The sequence below is a fragment of the Cherax quadricarinatus genome, chromosome 28 (assembly GCF_038502225.1).
Source record: "Cherax quadricarinatus isolate ZL_2023a chromosome 28, ASM3850222v1, whole genome shotgun sequence".
NCBI classification, from domain to species: Eukaryota; Metazoa; Arthropoda; class Malacostraca; order Decapoda; family Parastacidae; genus Cherax; species Cherax quadricarinatus.
This window is the reverse complement of record NC_091319.1, coordinates 825,995-844,867: the sequence shown is the minus strand read 5'-3', so window position 1 is coordinate 844,867 and position 18,873 is coordinate 825,995. Positions and strand designations below refer to the sequence as shown.

General features: G+C 37.7%; 1 protein-coding gene across 3 annotated transcripts in view; it reads left to right on the top strand.

The window, feature by feature from the left end:
* Nucleotides 1-18,873, top strand: part of LOC128693208 (histone-lysine N-methyltransferase, H3 lysine-79 specific) — a 59,806-nt gene that overhangs the window by 11,339 nt on the left and 29,594 nt on the right. For all 3 annotated transcript variants that reach the window (XM_070089289.1, XM_070089288.1, XM_070089287.1), the window contains exons 2-5: nucleotides 1,932-2,672; nucleotides 6,423-6,666; nucleotides 9,105-9,270; nucleotides 12,574-12,741. In XM_070089289.1, coding sequence (XP_069945390.1) covers nucleotides 1,937-2,672; nucleotides 6,423-6,666; nucleotides 9,105-9,270; nucleotides 12,574-12,741 — 1,314 coding nt within the window. In that variant the 5' untranslated portion in view covers nucleotides 1,932-1,936. The remainder of the gene's footprint in view (nucleotides 1-1,931; nucleotides 2,673-6,422; nucleotides 6,667-9,104; nucleotides 9,271-12,573; nucleotides 12,742-18,873) is intronic.

Genomic DNA, 18,873 nt, shown 5'->3' with positions numbered 1-18,873 from the left:
GGTTGCAATCAGGCGGTCTGTTGACCAGTATGATTTCACTTTGTGCTTATACACATGTGGCATAAGCATTATTGTGGCAAAGAAAAGATACATCTCAGCCACAGTTGCCTCCTTCCACTGGTGTAGACGTGATTTTGGTGAAAGTAATGTGTTTGCCATTGTGTACTCGTAGTATGTGTTGCTTTCCATGACAATACTTTCCATCAGGGGTTCGTCAAAGAATAACTCGAAACATTCCAGTACAGTGGCATTGTTCCCAAGTGTACAAGATGGCCGTATTCCACTTTGGCTGTCATCAAACTGGTGGGCATTTGGAACAAAATTGACAGCTTCCTGCCAATCCCAGGTGCGGTCTGCTGGTGGGTACTGGACAATGACAGGTGGTTGTGGTTGTGGAGGTTGTGGTTGTGGAGGTTGTGGTTGTGGAGGCTGGTGTGGTGTGTGGGTGGGGGATGGTGGCCTTTGTTGTAGATCAGCTGAGGCAGCAGCGTGGGTGGCAGCATAGCCCACTGCTGGTGCCTCACCACCAGCACCACTACCACCACGCACATTTTCCATCCCAATTGCAACAGTATCATCGTCATTTTCACTGTCTGTTCCTGTTGTACAGCCACGGGATGTACTCCGAGATGCACTCCTTCCCCTTGGAATAGCATATGGCACACTACCAGAGTGCATATATCGTCGTATATACTGACGCTTCACTGGGGAATATTGCACTTCACTATCACTACTGGAACTAGTTTGAAGAGCTTGTAGTTCATATTCACTATCAGTGTCATCACACATGCTCTCATCTGAGTCTGGGATTTGGGAAAATAGAAGTTTCCTCTTGGATTCTGGTACAACTGAACGTGAACAAGACGACCCAGCACCAAAGGTGGAAGGCTGAGGGTCGTCTGGGTTTTCCTCACTATTACCGATATTATGATCATTAGTTTCAGTCAAAACCTCACCAAAACCTTGAAACTCATCTTCACCGGCACTTCCATCTGTATTAGAACTGTCACTGGGGAACAGAAGTGTCCCAATTTGCCGAGGAGTGAAGAACTTCTTACCACGAGGCATGGTGGACATTGTTTACTAAGATGGCATTCCCACAATGCACCACTGGGTCCCAGATTTATTTTCTACTGCGCACACCGACCACACAGACCCATTCTCTCACATGTAGGCCTACCAGCCTTTTCCCGCGAGATTTGACGGCGCTAGAATTTATGCGTACTAGTACGTCAAAAACCCCTGCGCATAAGCCGTACTAGTACGTCCGAAACCCTCAAAGGGTTAACCCTCTAGTGTTCAGTCATTAAAAAATAGAGGGACTGGGAATTGCTTCTAGTATGTTATAGATTGGCCCTTTCTAGGAGTTTTCTGTTTCTATGACGTTTGTCATTGTCATAGTATTCGTGGCTTTTAAGAACTTTTGAAAGCTAGTCCAAACAGTCATTATTCCTACACATGAGCAATTGGGAATAATCCCACCACGTCTCAACTTCTTACTCCTCTCAGGAAGGAGTTAGGGCTCTCTGATTGGGCAAGTTTCCCTATTTGCTAGAGGCAATGTCAACAATTTTAATTACCCTAAATGGGGCCCAAATGTGGGCTTTGTACAAATTAAAGCTATATATGATGATTTTCTCAACCTCACACCCATTCTTTATTTCTTTTCTTTTGCTAATAAACTTCTGTGGTAACTTTTAATTCTTAATACTGTGCTGTAATATTAATACAGACTGTACAATTTAGTAATAGTATTAATTTGTTGTATATTTTGTTCAGTCCACATTTAAATTGCTGTCTCTAAGTAGGTACACAATTAAATTGAAATTCACCAATTTTAGTGAATACATTAAAACATACACCTGTGTTAGTTGTTAATAGTGTTGGACATTTGTTTGTATTTGTTTTTATCATATTTGTATATTTTACAGTTTAAATGGCAAAAGAGTTCATAGAGCCTCCTCAGGAAGAGGAATGTGTCCAGTGGTCATCTCAGCAAGATGGAAATGATACGCGTGAAAATACCCAGGTTTCACAGCCAGAGGCTAAGGCTCAGGCGAAGCCTAATGTTAGCACACCTGAAGAGAAAGACATCGATATAGTATATGAGGAGACATTATCTACTCCCAGTAGCCAAGAGAATATTCCTCCTCACTTCCCATCCTCATCCCTGCCACTATCTCCTGTTCTTGTATCTCCATCTTCATTACCTCCACTACCATCCCCACTATCCTCACAGTATTCCTCACACCCCTCTCTCCCATCCTCCTCATCTCCCTTGCTGTCTCCTCCAGCCCATCCACATCAGAGGAGTACTAACATCTCGGTTGAGGAATTTAATGAGCGTGCAATGCAAGACAGTGAAAACAATAATGTGGATGAAAACAGTAATGATCAGCAATATGACCTGTATGCAGATTACCACCAAGAATTCAGCCATCACCAGTTTGTGCCAGATCAGTCTGTCAGACCCCGTGATAGAAGACCACAGAGTGAAAGGGATCAACCTGATTGTACCAATATGAACAATGAAGATAGTTATAGACGGAGAAGAAGTCGCTTTTCTCATCGAAGGAACTTGTCAGAAGACCAGACTTATTCTGGTGCTTCTTATGCATTTGAAGATAATCATAGTTATTTGCCGCCATTACCAAATCTCACCACCCGTCCAGGTGAGCAATTTTTTTTTTTTTTTTTTTTTTTAATTTCTTGCTGTTTTGCAGTAATACATACTGTAGTTGTTCTCAAACTGATAATTAATTTTATAGGATTGTTTTTGTATACAGTATTTGTAATTACATTATCTTCCTCTCTCTTTATTTTTGTGCATTCATTTCTATTTTATTTATAATTCTGATATATCTTGGGATTGGCCCATTTCCTATAGTGGTTCTAAGGCCTTTATTTTTTTATAGCTCTCCAGTACTTTCCATTAAGTCTTTCTTCAATATTTCTTCTTTTACCCATTTTTTGTAATATTATCTCCCATTTAGTTTCTCTAAAATACTGCATTAAAGCACAGTATTTTCCTTTCTTATGATATAGTCATTTCTGTTTGTATGTTTTGTTTTCCATATTTAACCCTTAGACTGTTGACACTCCTCAAAATAAAGGCTTCTTCTGTGATTGCATTTTTTTAATTATTTTCTAAAACGGAAGAGAATCTTTTTCTTAAGGTATTGGTATGGAGAATGTAAAATTTGATGCATTGTATTGACAAAATAACACAGGCAAGAAGTAGGATACTGGGAGTACAGTAGACAACAGAGCTACTTCACTCAATTTAGGCCTGTTTTAGGCCAATTCCAGTTCTGAAACCAACTCAGTTCCCAGCTATTTCATTAGTATGTCTTCTGTACTATCCATTGATTGCAAGAAAAGACCCATTCAGCCACGAGAACTACCTGTTAAGTGCCCAAAATTCTGTAATTTAGCCAGTTTTACATTATTTTATAAAAATCTACTGTAATTCTAAAAGAGCTCAAAACAAACACAGTAGGCATTCCAGCCACAAAAGCAATCTTCCTTCTGTTTATTAATCAAGTCCACAGGCTTCTCCTATATAACATTTACCCTCCATTTTGAATCCATCATCACACAAATTATTTTTTTTCTATTTCTCAGCTATTATATAAACCATAACCAAGAATGCCTGGTCATGGTTTAGGTTGTCCCCATAAAACAGACTGAGAGAAGTATGGGAAGGCCCTACCCTTCCCCAGGAAAATTGCCCATTTTCACCACTTTGAGGCCTATTTTAGGTCACTTCGTATTTGAAACCTCAAATAATCTCCACAAAAAAACTCACTGTAGAGTTTAAATTTTTCTGCCAAAGCCGCTAGTTTATTATGCACACCATATCCATCCTGTGGACAGTAGTGCAAGAGCATATGGATACACACAAGGCCTAGGAACTAGGTCCCAAAAAGATTAACAAGAGTACCTCTAGATTTTTATCTACAATTGTCTCATTGGTTGCAAGAAAATTTAGGATATTTACTTAATATTTCTAGTATCTTGTTTTCATTAATAAGATCTTTCAACAAACCAGTCGTATCTCACTGAGGCAGGGTGGCCCAAAAGGAAAAGCAAAAGTTTCTCTTTTTAACTTTAGTAATCTCCTCTTATGACACACATGGCTTACGGAGGAAGAATTCTGTTCCACTTCCCCATGGAGATAAGAGGAAATAAACAAGAAGAACTAGTAAGAAAATAGAAGAACCCAGAGGGGTGTGTATATATATGCTTGTACATGTATGTGTAGTGTGACCTAAGTGTAAGTAGAAGTAGCAAGACGTATCTAAAATCTTGCGTGTTTCTTCTTCTTTCAACAAACTGGCCATATCCCACCAAAACAGGGTGGCCCAAAAAGAATAACAAGAATTTCTCTTTAACTTTAGTAATGTATACAGGAGAAGGGGTTACTAGCCCCTTTCTCCTGGCATTTTAGTCACCTCTTATGAAACACTTGGCTTAAGGAGGAAAAATTCTGTTCCTCTTCCCCATGGAGATAAGAAATAAACAAGAACAAGAACTAGTAAGAAAATAGAAGAAAACCCAGAGGGGTGTGTATATAGATGCTTGTACATGCATGTGTAGTGTAACGTAAGTGTAAGTAAAAGTAGCAAGACATACCTGAAATCTTGTTTGTTCTTTCTTCTTTCAACAAACTGGCCGTATCCCACCGAGGCAGGGTGGCCCAAAAAGAAAAACGAGTTTCTCTCTTTAAATTTAGTAATTTATGCAGGAAAAGGGGTTACTAGCCCCTTGCTCCCAGCATTTTAGTTGCCTCTTACAACACGCATGGCTTACGGAGGAAGAATTCTGTTCCACTTCCCCATGGAGATAAGAGGAAATAAACAAGAACTAGAAAGAAAATAGAAGAAAACCCACAGGGGTGTGTATATATATATATATACTTGTACATGTATGTGTAGTGTGACCTAAGTGTAAGTAGAAGTAGCAAGATGTACCTGAAATTTGCATGTTTATGAGACAGAGAAAAGACACCAGCAATCCTACCATCATGTAAAACAAGTACAGGCTTCCATTTTCCATTCACTTGGCAGGACAGTAATACTTCCTTGGGTGGTTGCTGTCTACCAACTTACTACCTAGGATTAATAAGATACCTTGACATATTACATAGGTTATTATACTGTCTACCTTTGTATTCCTCAATAAATGGACAATGAAGTACATAGTGTTCAAGAAAGTGATTATAAGGGTGACCATATACTTTGTATTTAGTTTGATCATGTCTGCCACACTGCCAAAAGTACTTGTAATGTAGCCTAAGCCTGGCTACTACAACATCAGTTTGTTCACATTGCAAGTTGCTCCTTTTTTTTTTTTTTTCTCCTCAACAAACCGACCGTATCCCACCAAGGCAGGGTGGCCCAAAAAGGAAAACGAAAGTTTCTCTTTTTAAATTTAGTAATTTATACAGGAGAAGGGGTTACTAGGCCCTTGCTCCCAGCATTTTAGTCACCTCTTACAACACGCATGGCATTACAGAGAAAGAATTCTGTTCCACTTTCCCATGGAGATAAGAGGAAATAAACAAGAACAAGAACTAGAAAGAAAATAGAAGAAAACCCAGAGGGGTGTGTATATATATGCTTGTATATGTATGTGTAGTGTGACCTAAGTGTAAGTAGAAGTAGCAGGGCATACCTGAAATCTTGCATGTTTATGAGACAGAAAAAAGACACCAGCAATCGTGTAAAACAATTACAGGTTTCTGTTTTACACTCACTTGGCAGGACAGTAGTACCTCCCTGGGTGGTTGCTGTCTACCAGCCTGTTACTTATCAATTGCTCCTAAACATGTCTAAAACTGTGTTCATGTTATCATGGGGAGAGATCTACTTAAGCTTCTAACTGCATTCCTATGACATTCACTTTCATTATTTATTTCCCTTCTAATATCATTCCTAATTCTAGACAGGCTCACACATACCAAAGTTATATTCTACATAGCCCTTTAGGATACAGTACTTTCTTTTGGGCAACTTATCGACTTTATCATGAAGTAGTATCTCAGTGTGTGATGGAATCCATAAAAATTCTGGTTTTGGAGTATCTATACTTGACTTCTCATTTACTGGTTATGCTATAATAAATGTAACATGGTAAATTAGTGCTGGCATTTTTATCCTTAATCTAAAAGTATTTGAGACAGACAGTCATAGTGAGGAAAGTTGCCATTTTCCTAATGGGCCTGGATTGCACTTTTGACTTAGGTACCAGATGTCATATTAATTTCAGTGTTATATATAGTCAAAATATTTATTACAGTCTATCATATGTAAAATTTTTGGTATTTTTTTCATTGGAGAATTAGAGGTTTTATCATGTTTGTGAAAAAACAAGCAATTCTCAAATATTTAATAAAATTTAACATAGTCTCTTATTTGTAGGTGCTATTGATAGAAAAGGGTTCCAAGAGAATCTTCAGCATTGCCAAACAAGAATTTCTACTCAGTCACATTCTCAAAAGCTTCCTCTTAATTTGAGAGGGGGTGGGTATGATCCTCTACCACCACTGCCAGCACCCTCAGAAGATATTACTCAAGGAGCACAAGAGCTCTTAATGAATTTTACCTATGATACATTACAGAGTAACCATTTGGAAGTGCCTGAATCTTTCATCATGCACCGAGGGTTAGAATTTTATTGTTTGTTAAGCGTGGATAAAGCAGATTGTGGAAATAAGTGGATATGGTAAAGTGAGTTACTGAAAGGAAAGAATGGTAAGTGATCTTTTGGATTTAACATGGAGTGTAAGTAAGGCAATATCTGTGAAAGTATTCAGGGAACTGGTTAGCCAGCTTTGACTTATGGAGGTAGGAACTACTATACTGTACCTGCAGTTTGTAAGTCATCTAGAGATTTTTTTCACTCATTGGTAAAGTCTTTCAACATACTGGCCACATCCCACCATAGCAGGGTGACCTACAAAAAAACACAAATGTTTTTCGTTTTAAATTTAGCAATTTATGCAGGAGAAAGGGTTACTAGCTCCTTGCTCCTGGCATTTTAGTCACCTCCTATGACACACATGGTAGAATTCTTTTCCACTTCCCACTGGTAAGGTATTCATGGAACTCTAAGCACTGTAATAGTTGTCACTGCTTGTACCTTAAACCACATCCTCAGACTTCACAAAAATCATCCACCAAACCCTCTCTCATTACTTCACCAGAGCATAATGTTGTTCATAACATAGAAGGAACAAAAACCCAAAAATATCACACTCTCTGAGCTTTCTTAATACTGAAAGCTTTAAAAAATCAACATGGCAGGCTATCCTTGTAATTTATACAGGATAAAGGGAAGCACATTCCTATTTTTCATAATAAAAATATGCATAGCATTTACAACTATTTAATTGTAATTTATCTACATATGTAATGTGTCCTCTAAATAAAACCATCGTTTTTACACACATTACAGTTCACTGAGTTCTCCTTGATGTAAATGTCCACAAAAATATTTGTTTTTGTGGGTTAGGTCAAATTATTTTATATTTTTCTTCTTTCAACATACCAGCCGTATCCCACTGAGGTGGGGTGGCCCAAAAGGAAAAACGAAAGTCTCTCCTTTTAAATTTAATAATATATACAGGAGAAAGGGTTACTAGCCCCTTGCTCTATTGTATATTTATATACTGTTTAATTAACTGCCACTAATGAAATAACATACAGGTGATTTACATCTGGCAGTGCTGGACATGCCATAATTCTTAAGTGTGTTGATATCCATCCCAATGCCTGCTATTTAAGTTTGAGAATTGGCTAACAAATGAGGGTCTCTATCAAGCAGTCACATGACCTTATGCTTAAATAGGTGCTGAGGTGGCCTAATTTTTGAAGATTGAGACACTTATTTTTGGTGATTTGTTCACCAAAAATTAGGGATTGCATTCAAAGCTTTATTCTAGTTTAAGCAATAGTTTCTTTTATTTATATTTTTTTAATCATTACACATTTATTGTATTCATGAAACAAACTCACAACTCATACAGGTCGTTTCCCAGTGTTAAAGAGTGAAGATTTTTCCCATAAGAAAAAATATGTATGTATAGTACAGGTGTCTTTGACTTGTGCAATAGATGTGATCCAGGTACTTGGCACACAAGCAAAATTGCATGAAGCAAACCCAGTTTCACATGAATAATGTAAGGATATAAGGCCTTGCAGATTCCACATTTCCTGAGTTTCCTTAACCAAAAACAATATAAGCTTAAGACAGTAGGATTATACATGTTTATGAGAAGAAATGGTTAAATGAGAGTAGGACCTGCCTAGAGCATGGGTTAATAGGCATATTGCAGTGCTCCTTTATTTCTATGTAGGAGAACAATGTTTTGGCAATAGAGGTGTAGATGAGTGGGAGTGATTAGATGACAGTAGGACCTGTCTAGCATCAGCCAATAGTCCTGTTGGCCTGTGCTCTAAGCAGGCCTTACTCTCAGATAACCATTTCTACACACAACTCTTATTATGTGGTAGACAGCATATACCTTGTAGTTATCTATTCGTAGCTACAGAGCAGCACTTAGCTCATGTTCTTGTACCTATACTGTTTTTCTTTTTAAAGGTAATAATTTATACAGGAGAAGAGGTTACTAGCCTCTTGCTCCCGGCATTTTAGTCGCCTGTTATGACATGCATATCTTACAGAGGAAAGATTCTTTTCCACTTCCCCATGGAGAGGATAAATTTTTATATACATATTTTAATTTTGTCCCCTATGCCTCTCCAGAAGGTTAAAACCACCTTGTGTTTCTTTGTCATTGCATTGCCATTATGGATGCCCAATGATTTTTTCTGAAGCTTTCTTTGTATCTTGCTGAAATTCATTTGTGTACACTTTATGTACACAGCCATTTTATCATTCGTTTATCATTTCCATGTATTATGTATTTCAACTAATATTTACTTTTATTTAATAACATTTTCCTTGTCACTACTTTATATTTTTTGTGGAATAATAAATTCATTCATGTTTTGTCTCTTTAACATATTCTTACTGAGAAGATATAAAAATTATGAAGAGATTCTCTTTTATTTACTCATAATGGTGTATATTTCATTTAGTTTCAGTAACCCTACTTGGTCAAGAGCTGGCCAAGAGCTGCAGAAATTGGCAGATGCCTTTGCTAAAACCGAAGAGCGCAGAAGAGTACAAGTGATGGCTAAATCCGTAAACTTGAGATCCATGAATATGGAAAACTTTTTTGAACTCTGTGCTGAACTCTTTTCAGTAAGTTTTATTCCTCATTCATTATTGTAGGAAACTACTTAATTTTCATTAAATATTCTGCATATAAAAATGATGCATGTATTATACAGTAATTAATGCTGTAAAACAAAGAGAAATACTTTGCTTTCATATTTTCCTCCCCTGCCATAACCTTAAAGTAGCCTCCATATTTATTAATAACCTAGATAATGTGTGACTTTACAGTTAACCTGTAAACGGTCCAAATGTATACTATATACGTTTTTTCAACATTTGAAAGTATGTAAAAAAGTAGATCTATCTTTTTTTTTTTTTTTTTTTTTTTTTTTACGTTTGAAAATGTGTAAAAAAACTTTGATCTATTTTTTTTTTTTGTTATATTTGAAAATATGTAAAAAAAATGTAGGTCTACTTTTGGAGCACTACACCTGTGAACGTAGATCTGCTCGGACCGTTTATGGGTTAATAGGCCAGTCAAATTCTGTATTTTTCTATACAGACAAGCCATAACATTAATCCTTTCACTGTCGAGACCCCTGCTGACAAACTTGCTCTCATTGTTGAAGAACTTTGCTGGAAAACTTATGGAATTATGCTCTTGCAAAGTTAGCGGTCTCGGCAGTATTTATGTATTGGCAATTTCACCCAATTTGAGCCCTGTTTTCGGCCAATTCCATTGTTCAAGTCGATCAAACTCATAGCTATTTCACTAGAACTTCATTTGTTCTATCAATTGAGCACATGAAGCTGCCTATTTACTGATTTCAACTACCCAATAAAGTAATCAGAAATTGGTAATTTGACCAATGTCATACACAATTCAAGTAAGGCTAATTTCAAAATAGGGTCCTAGCACTAAAATGACATATTCTAATGTTCATTAGTCACGTCTCCAGGTTCCTCTTATGTTACGCTTGCTTTCCATTTTGAATTTTTATTCACACAAAAAATAGAAGATTTACTGTTATGCAGACTACTGCATTATTGTAAAATTGGTATAAATAATATCAGCGCATTTGTGAAAGCATATTAGACCCACCAGTTGACGTGTATTGGATGCATGATGTAATTTGTTTTCTCTTGAACATCGGCAAAAATCGAACATTTCTGCTAATTTGAGCTCAATTTCAAGGTACTTTTAGTCCATAAACCATTAAAAATCATCTCTAACTCTGTAATATATCTTCCATTCTATCAAATGAAACCAAGAAAACGAGAATACAACCATAAATACCATACGAAAATACAGTGGTACCTTGGAATACGAACAGCTCAAAATTTGAACAGTTATGTAAGTGTATTTATGTAAGTGCTTTTGTAAGTGTATTTTTGGGGGTCTGAAATGGATTAACCCTTTCAGGGTCCAGAGGCCAAATTTCAAAGGGTGCACCAATGTCCAAGAATTTTCAAAAAATAATTTTATTTTTTCTTATGAATTGGTAGAGAATCTTTTTCTGAAGGTAAGAAAACAAAAAGTACGAAATTTGATGGAAAATTGATGAAATTATGCTCTCGTGAATTTTGATGTGTCAGTGATATTTATGTATCAGCGATTTTGCAGACTTTGACTCCCACTTTAGGCCAATTACATTAATCCAGTCGACCAAATTCTTAGCTATTTCACTAGTATTACTTCTATTCTATCGATTGAGCAAAAGAATTCGCCAAGTCAACTGTTTCAACTACAAAATAAAGTGATAGGAAATTGATAATTTGGTCAATTTAATGCAAAGTTCAAAATACTCCAATTTTAAAATAGGGTCCAGAATAAACAATGCAGGCATTCCTGTCACTAAACTAATATTTCCTCTGTTCATTAGTTACGTTTTTAGGCTTTACTTGTGAATTCCATTTTGATTTTTTATTCACATAATGAATTTTTATTCAAACCAAAAAATAAAAGACTTACTGTTATGCAATATTGTAATAATTGTATAAATAACATCAGCACATTTGTGAACGTATATAAGACCCACCAGCAGGTGTGTATTAGATGTGTGAGGTCATTTGTTTACTCTTGAACATCGGCAAAAATTTAACATTTCCACTGCTTTGAGCTCAGTTTCAAGCCATTTCCAGTACTAAAACCAATCAAAATCGTCTCTATTTCTGTAATATGTCTTCCATTCTATCAAATGAGACCAAGAAATCGCAAATACAACTATAAAAAACATACGAAAAAGCACTGCAAAGTCGCTGTTTTAATCGAAAATTACGGTCTCATTTTTTTCTCTCATTATGCACTATGTGCTGCAGGATTTGTTTTATGTGGTGCACACATACCACATAGATGTATTCTCTCATATCAAGGCCAAAATTTACCGCTCACAGCTTATCAGAGTGAGCTGAGCTCATGACGTAGATCTACTGTTTGGACCCTGAATGTAAAGCCGTAGATCTACGGCACAGACCCTCAGGGGGTTAGTCTAATTTACATTATTCCTTATGGGAACAAATTTGTTCGGTATCAGCACTCGAGCAGCCTTCTGGAACGAAATAAGTTTGTATCCCGAGGTACCTCTGTACACCACAAAGTCAGTGTTTCAGACCAAAAACACGGTCAGAGTTTTTTTTTCTCATTATGCAGTGCATGCTGCAAAATTTTTTTATGCTGCACACACTGACTACTCAGACCCAGTCTCTCATATGTAGGCCCACCAGCTTTCTCCTGCAAGATTGGAAGCCACTAGAATTTTGGTGTAATATTACAGGACCGACACTGGCTGGCAAGCCGTAATATTACAGGACTGACAGTGAAAGGGTAATGAATTTAAAGACTACTGGGTATTAGTATTGTATTTATTGCCATTCTATCTGTCAAGAATAGATGCTACACAGTAAATTTTTTAGCTCCACCCTTCAAATAACTGATTACAATACATCGGGTATGTGACCACCCTTAGGTTTCCATTTTTTTAAGTTTAATTTAATAAAATGTCACACAGCTTACCAATTTAGGGAAGCAGTGGCCAGATGAGTTAGCTGGAGCATGACCCCAGGGGATTGGTGTCAAGTAGCTGTGATTATAATTCCTATTTTTATCACCTAAGTTTAGGAAGAGAAACAGAGCTCTTCTCATGGGTCCCTTCTTTGGTGTTTAATTTATCATATAAATGTACTATACTTTAATCCTGTTTATTTTTTCAGTGGTTGTACTGTAGCACTTACCTCCTTTTGAATGCCATTCTAGTATTCTACCACTATTGGTGAAGGAAAAAAAACATTCTTGTATCTTTTCAACAGAATTCTTTTAGTTATAGTGCATTTCTAGTAACAAACAAATGTAGAAATTTTAGGATTTAATATTAGATGTAACAATTTCAGGATGGCATAACTCGAGAGCGAATTGTAGCATTGTTTACCTTTGTGGGTGATGTTGCCGTTCATCAGGTGCGACTACGGGGTGAGGAGTTTCTGCAGTTGTTAATGAAATGGTCACTGAAGTACTTAGTAGACAATATTTGCAGATGGGTGCAAGCAGCTGGGGGTTGGGTAAGTACTATACTTTGAAATTTTTCTATGAATTTGATATCCATTTTGCTCCATGAGAGTGTAGCCATGTGTAGATTCTTCCCAAGATATTTAAAAGACGTTTGCTTTTTCAAGACTTGAAGTAGCACCTGGAATATTATTAAAATAATAACATCAGCACCCCTCCTTCAGAGAACAGGCACTGTACTTCCCAGCTCCAGGACTCGAGTCCGGCTTGCCAGTTTCCCTGAATCCCTTCATAAATGTTACCCTGCTCACACTCCCACAGCAATTTGTCGTAAAAACCACTTGTCTCAACTTGCTTCTATCTAACACACTCTCACAAGCCTGCTGGAAGTCTAAGCCCCTTGCACACAAAATCTCTTTTACCCCCTCCCTCCAACCTTTCCTAGGCTGACCCCTACCCTGCCTTCCTTCCACTACAGATTTATATGCTCTCCAAGTCATTCTATTTTGTTCCATCTTCTCTAAATGTCCAGACCACCTTAACAACCCCTCCTCAGCTCTCTGGATAATATTTTTTAATAACCCTGCACCTCCATCAAATTTCCAAACTACGGAATCTCAGCATAATATTCACACCGCACATTGCCCTCCAGCCTTCTCCTTGTTGCAACATTAACAACCCATGCTTCACACCCATATGAGTGTTGGTATAATTATACTCTCATACATTCCCCTCTTTCTCCACAGACTGCTCAATGCACCGCTCACCTTTTTCTCCTCATCGGTTCTCTGATTCACCTCATCTTTCATAAACCCATCTGCTGACAAGTCAACTCCCAAATATCTGAATACATTCACTTCTTCCATACTCCCTCCCTCCAATTTGATATCCAGTCTTTCATTTCCTATATTTTTTGTTATCCTCATCACCTTACTCTTTCCTATGTTCACTTTTAATTTCCTTCTTTTACATACCCTTCCGAACTCGGACACCAACCTCTGCAACTTCTCTTCAGAATCTCCCAAAAGCTCATTGTCATCAGCAAAAAGCAACTGTGACAACTCCCACTTTGTGTTAGATTCTTCATCTTTTAATCCCACACCTCTTGCCAACACCCAAGCATTCACTTCTCTTACAACCTCCTCTATGACTATATTGAACAACTATGGTGACATCACACATCCCTAGTTAGGGCCTACTTTTAGTGGGGAAATAATTTTCCTCTCTCTTCAGTAACCTACCTCCTATTCCATACATTTGCAACATCTGCCACATTGTGTCCCCTATCCACCCCATCATATCATATGCTGTTTCCAAATCCATAAATGCAACAAAAACCTCCTTAGCCTTATCTAAATTCTGTTCATCTGTATGTTTTACTGTAAACACTTGGTCTACACACCCCCTATCCTTCCTAAAGCCTCCTTGTTCATCTGCAATCCTGCTCACCATCTTACTCTACCATACACTTTACCAGGTATATTCAACAGGCTTATTCCCCTATAATTTTTGCACTCTCATTTGTCTCCTTTGCCTTTATACAAAGGACTATGCATGCCCTCTGCCAATCCCTAGGTACCTTACCTTCTTCCATCCCCACCTGCTTTTAACATTTCTTGCTTGATCCCATCAATCCCATCAATCCCCTTTCATTCAACCCACTGCCTCACACACCTCTTCCACACTGACAACTGGCTCTTCTTCACTCCTACAAGATGTTATACCTCCCTGCCCAGTGCATGAAATCAAATCTTCTCTATCTTCATCAGCATTCAGCAGTTCCTCAAAATATTCCCTCCATCTTCCCAATATATCCAACTCTCCATCTAATAACTCTCTTCTCCTATATTTAACTGTCAAATTCACTCATTCCCTAGGCTTTCTCAACTTTTAATCTCACTCCAAAACTTTTTCTTATTCTCAACAAAATTTGTTGATAGCATTTCACCCATTCTCATTTGCTCTCCTTTTACATTCCTTCATCACTCTCTTAACCAATTGCTCTTCCCTCCCACACCCACTTTCCTGTAACCACAAACTTCTGCCGAACACTCTAACAGTACATTCTTAAATGTATCCTGTACCTTTCAATCTCATTGCCTGTACTCTCACTAGCCCATCTTTCTTCCAGTAGTCACATAAGAACATAAGAAAGGAGGAGCACTGCAACAGGCCTGTTGGCCCATACTAGGCAGGCCTTTCACAATCCATCCCAGAAACAGAATGTTTGCCCAACCCAATTTTCAACGCTACCCAAGCAATAAGCAAGCACGTGTGAGTGTGTTAGATAGGAGTAAATGGAGACGAATGATTTTTGGGACTTGATGAGCTGTTGGAGTGTGAGCAGGGTAATATTTAGTGAAGGCATTCAGAGAAACCAGTTACTATAGATTTAGCTGGACTTGAGTCCTGGAAATGGGAAGTACAATGCCTGCACTTTAAAGGAGGGGTTTGGGATATTGGCAGTTTGGAGGGATTTCTAAACTGCCGTATTATCTGAACGCCTTCGCAAAGACAGTGATTATGTATGAGTGAGGTGAAAGTGTTGAATGATGATGAAAGTATTTTCTTTTTGGGTATTTTCTTTCTTTTTGGGTCACCCTGCCTCGGTGGGAGACGGCCAAATTATTGTTGTTGAAAATTCTATTTACTCATGTGCAAGTCCCACGTAAGTCCAAACCCTCTCACTCTTGTATTTATCCAACCTAAATTTGAAACTACCCAAGGTTTTAGCTTCAATACCCCTACTAGGCAGACTATTCCACTCATCAGCTACCCTATTTCCAAACCAGTACTTTCCTATATCCTTTCTAAATTTAAATTTGTCTAACTTGAATTCATTTTTGCAGGTTCTCTCTTGGAGAGAGATCCTCAAGACCTTATTTATATCCCCTTTGTTAATACCCATCTTCCACTTATACACTTCGATCATGTCTTCGCTCATTCTTCGTCTTACAAGTGAATGTAATTTAAGGGTCTTCAATCTTTCTTCATACAGAAGATTTCTAATGCTATGTATTAATTTTGTCATTTGCTGCTGAATGCTTTCTAACAAATTTATGTCCATTCTGTAACATGGAGACCAGAATTGAGCTGCGTAATCTAGGTGACGCCTTACTAATGATGTATAAAGCTGTAGTATAACTGCTGGACTTTTGTTACTTACACTTCTTGATATAAGTCCCGGTAATCTATTTGCCTTTTTACATACGCTTAGGCACTGCTGTCTTGGTTTAAGATTGCTGCTTACCATAACCCCCAAATCTTTTTTGCATTCTGTTTGGCTAAGTCCCGGTAATCTATTTGCCTTATTACATACGCTTAGGCACTGCTGTCTTGGTTTAAGATTGCTGCTTACCATAACCCCCAAGTCTTTTTTGCATTCTGTTTGGCTAAGTTTTACATTATTTAGTTGATAAGTGCTAGGGTTATGAACATTCTCAAGCTTCAGAACTTTGCATTTATCTACACTGAATTGCATCTGCCACTTTTCTGACCAGGAATTGAGTTTGTCTAAATTGTTCTGAAGTTCCATGACATCTCCATATGAATCAATTATCCTACCCGTTTTCGTGTCATCAGTGAATTTGCTCATATCACTAATAATTCCCTTGTCAAGGTCATTTATATATATTATAAACAACAACAGACCTAAAACTGATCCCTGTGGAATGCCACTTGTTACAGATCCCCACCCAGATTTAACCCCATTTATTTGCACACACTGCTTTCTGTTCATGAGCCATGACTCAATCCATGACAGCACTTTTCCCCCAGTACCATGAGCTGCCACTTTCTTTAACAGTCTCTGGTGTGGAACTCTATTAACAGCCTTACTAAAATCCAAATAAACAATATCGAATTCTTTATCATGATCAACAGCCTCAAAAGTTTTATTGAAGAAAGTTAGTAAATTAGTTAGGCAGGAACGGCCTCTCGTGAATCCATGCTGAGTATCATTAATCAAATTATGCTGATCAAGATGGTTTCTTATAATTTTTTTTTTTTTTTTTTTTTCCTCAACAAGTCGGTCGTCTCCCACCGAGGCAGGGTGACCCAAAAAAAGAAAGAAAATCCCCAAAAAGAAAATACTTTCATCATCATTCAACACTTTCACCACACTCACACATTATCACTGCTTTTGCAGAGGTGCCCAGAATACAACAGTTTAGAAGCATATACGTATAGAGATACACAACATATCCCTCCAAACTGCCAATATCCCAAACCACTCCTTTAAAGTGCAGGCATTGTACTTCCCATTTCCAGGACTCAAGTCTGACTATATGAAAATAACCGGTTTCCCTGAATCCCTTCACTAAATATTACCCTGCTCACACTCCAACAGATCGTCAGGTCCCAAGTATCATTCGTCTCCATTCACTCCTATCTAACACGCTCATGCACGCTTGCTGGAAGTCCAAGCCCCTCGCCCACAAAACCTCCTTTACCCCCTCTTTCCAACCCTTTCGAGGACGACCCCTACCCCTCTTTCCTTCCCCTATAGATTTATATGCTTTCCATGTCATTCTACTTTGATCCATTCTCTCTAAATGACCAAACCACCTCAACAACCCCTCTTCTGCCATCTGACTAATGCTTTTATTAACTCCACACCTTCTCCTAATTTCCACACTCCGAATTTTCTGCATAATATTTACACCACACATTGCCCTTAGACAGGACATCTCCACTGCCTCCAACCGTCTCCTCGCTGCTGCATTTACCACCCAAGCTTCACATCCATATAAGAGTGTTGGTACTACTATACTTTCATACATTCCCTTCTTTGCCTCCATAGATAACGTTTTTTGACTCCACATATACCTCAACGCACCACTCACCTTTTTTCCCTCATCAATTCTATGATTAACCTCATCCTTCATAAATCCATCCGCCGACACGTCAACTCCCAAGTATCTGAAAACATTCACTTCTTCCATACTCCTCCTCCCCAATTTGATATCCAATTTTTCTTTATCTAAATCATTTGATACCCTCATCACCTTACTCTTTTCTATGTTCACTTTCAACTTTCTACCTTTACACACATTCTCAAACTCATCCACTAACCTTTGCAATTTTTCTTTAGAATCTCCCATAAGCAATAATTAATTGACTCTAGTTATATGCCTAGAATTGAGGTCAGGTTTATTGAGCGGTAATTTTACGGTAACAACTTGTCCCCTGCTTTTAAAATAGGAATTACATTGGCTATCTTCTGTAACTGCCTCCTCCTTTAGTTTATAAACCTTCACCTCTCTCTTACTTGCAGATTCCATTCTCCTTGTATCCCATCTGCCTTTTACTCTCACTATAGCTACAGCTAAAAAATGATCTGATATGTCTGTGGCCCCTCTATAAACATGTACATCCTGCAGTCTACCCATCAGTTTTTTCTCTACCAATAAGAGGTATCAGGTTTTATATTCTTCATAAATTTGTGACCTCTTGCAAATTTTACACATCACATCAAACTACTGTAACTAATATTGTTTATTTTTCATTGAACAACATTGCTTCTTATGCCACCTATTCTATAAAAAGAATATTTTGTATGGAAAATATTATGACCCTGTTCATATTGACAGGAGGCTTCCTGTGTTTAATTGCCAAAATCTCTGAGCCTCCACTTGAAAATAAGAAAAACTAATTTTTTACCACTTTTTTATTCCTGTTTTATACTTTTTCATTTGAGTTATCTTTATATTGCAATAAAGTGATTGAATTGCAGTGCTGGAAATGGGAAGTGCAATGCCTGCACTTTAAAGGAGGGGTTTGGGATATTGGCAGTTTGGAGGGATATGTTGTGTATCTTTATATGTATATGCTTCTAAACTGTTGTATTCTGAGCACCTCTGCAAAAACAGTGATTATGTGTGAGTGAGGTGAAAGTGTTGAATTATGATGAAAGTATTTTCTTCTTGGAGATTTTCTTTCTTTTTGGGTCACCCTGTTTCGATGGGAGATGGCCGTCTTGTTAAAAAAAAAAAATTGTCATAAGATTAATTAAATTCAAAACCAGCTGGCCCAGTGGCTTACACACTGGCCTGGAGTTTCATGACTCACTTGCCATGAGTTCAATCCCAGCCCATGGTATGGTATGTTTGCATTCATGTCATTATGATTTCATGAGTCAAAACCATTATTCTTAAACAGTTGTAGAAAATTATTTATGTATAAAT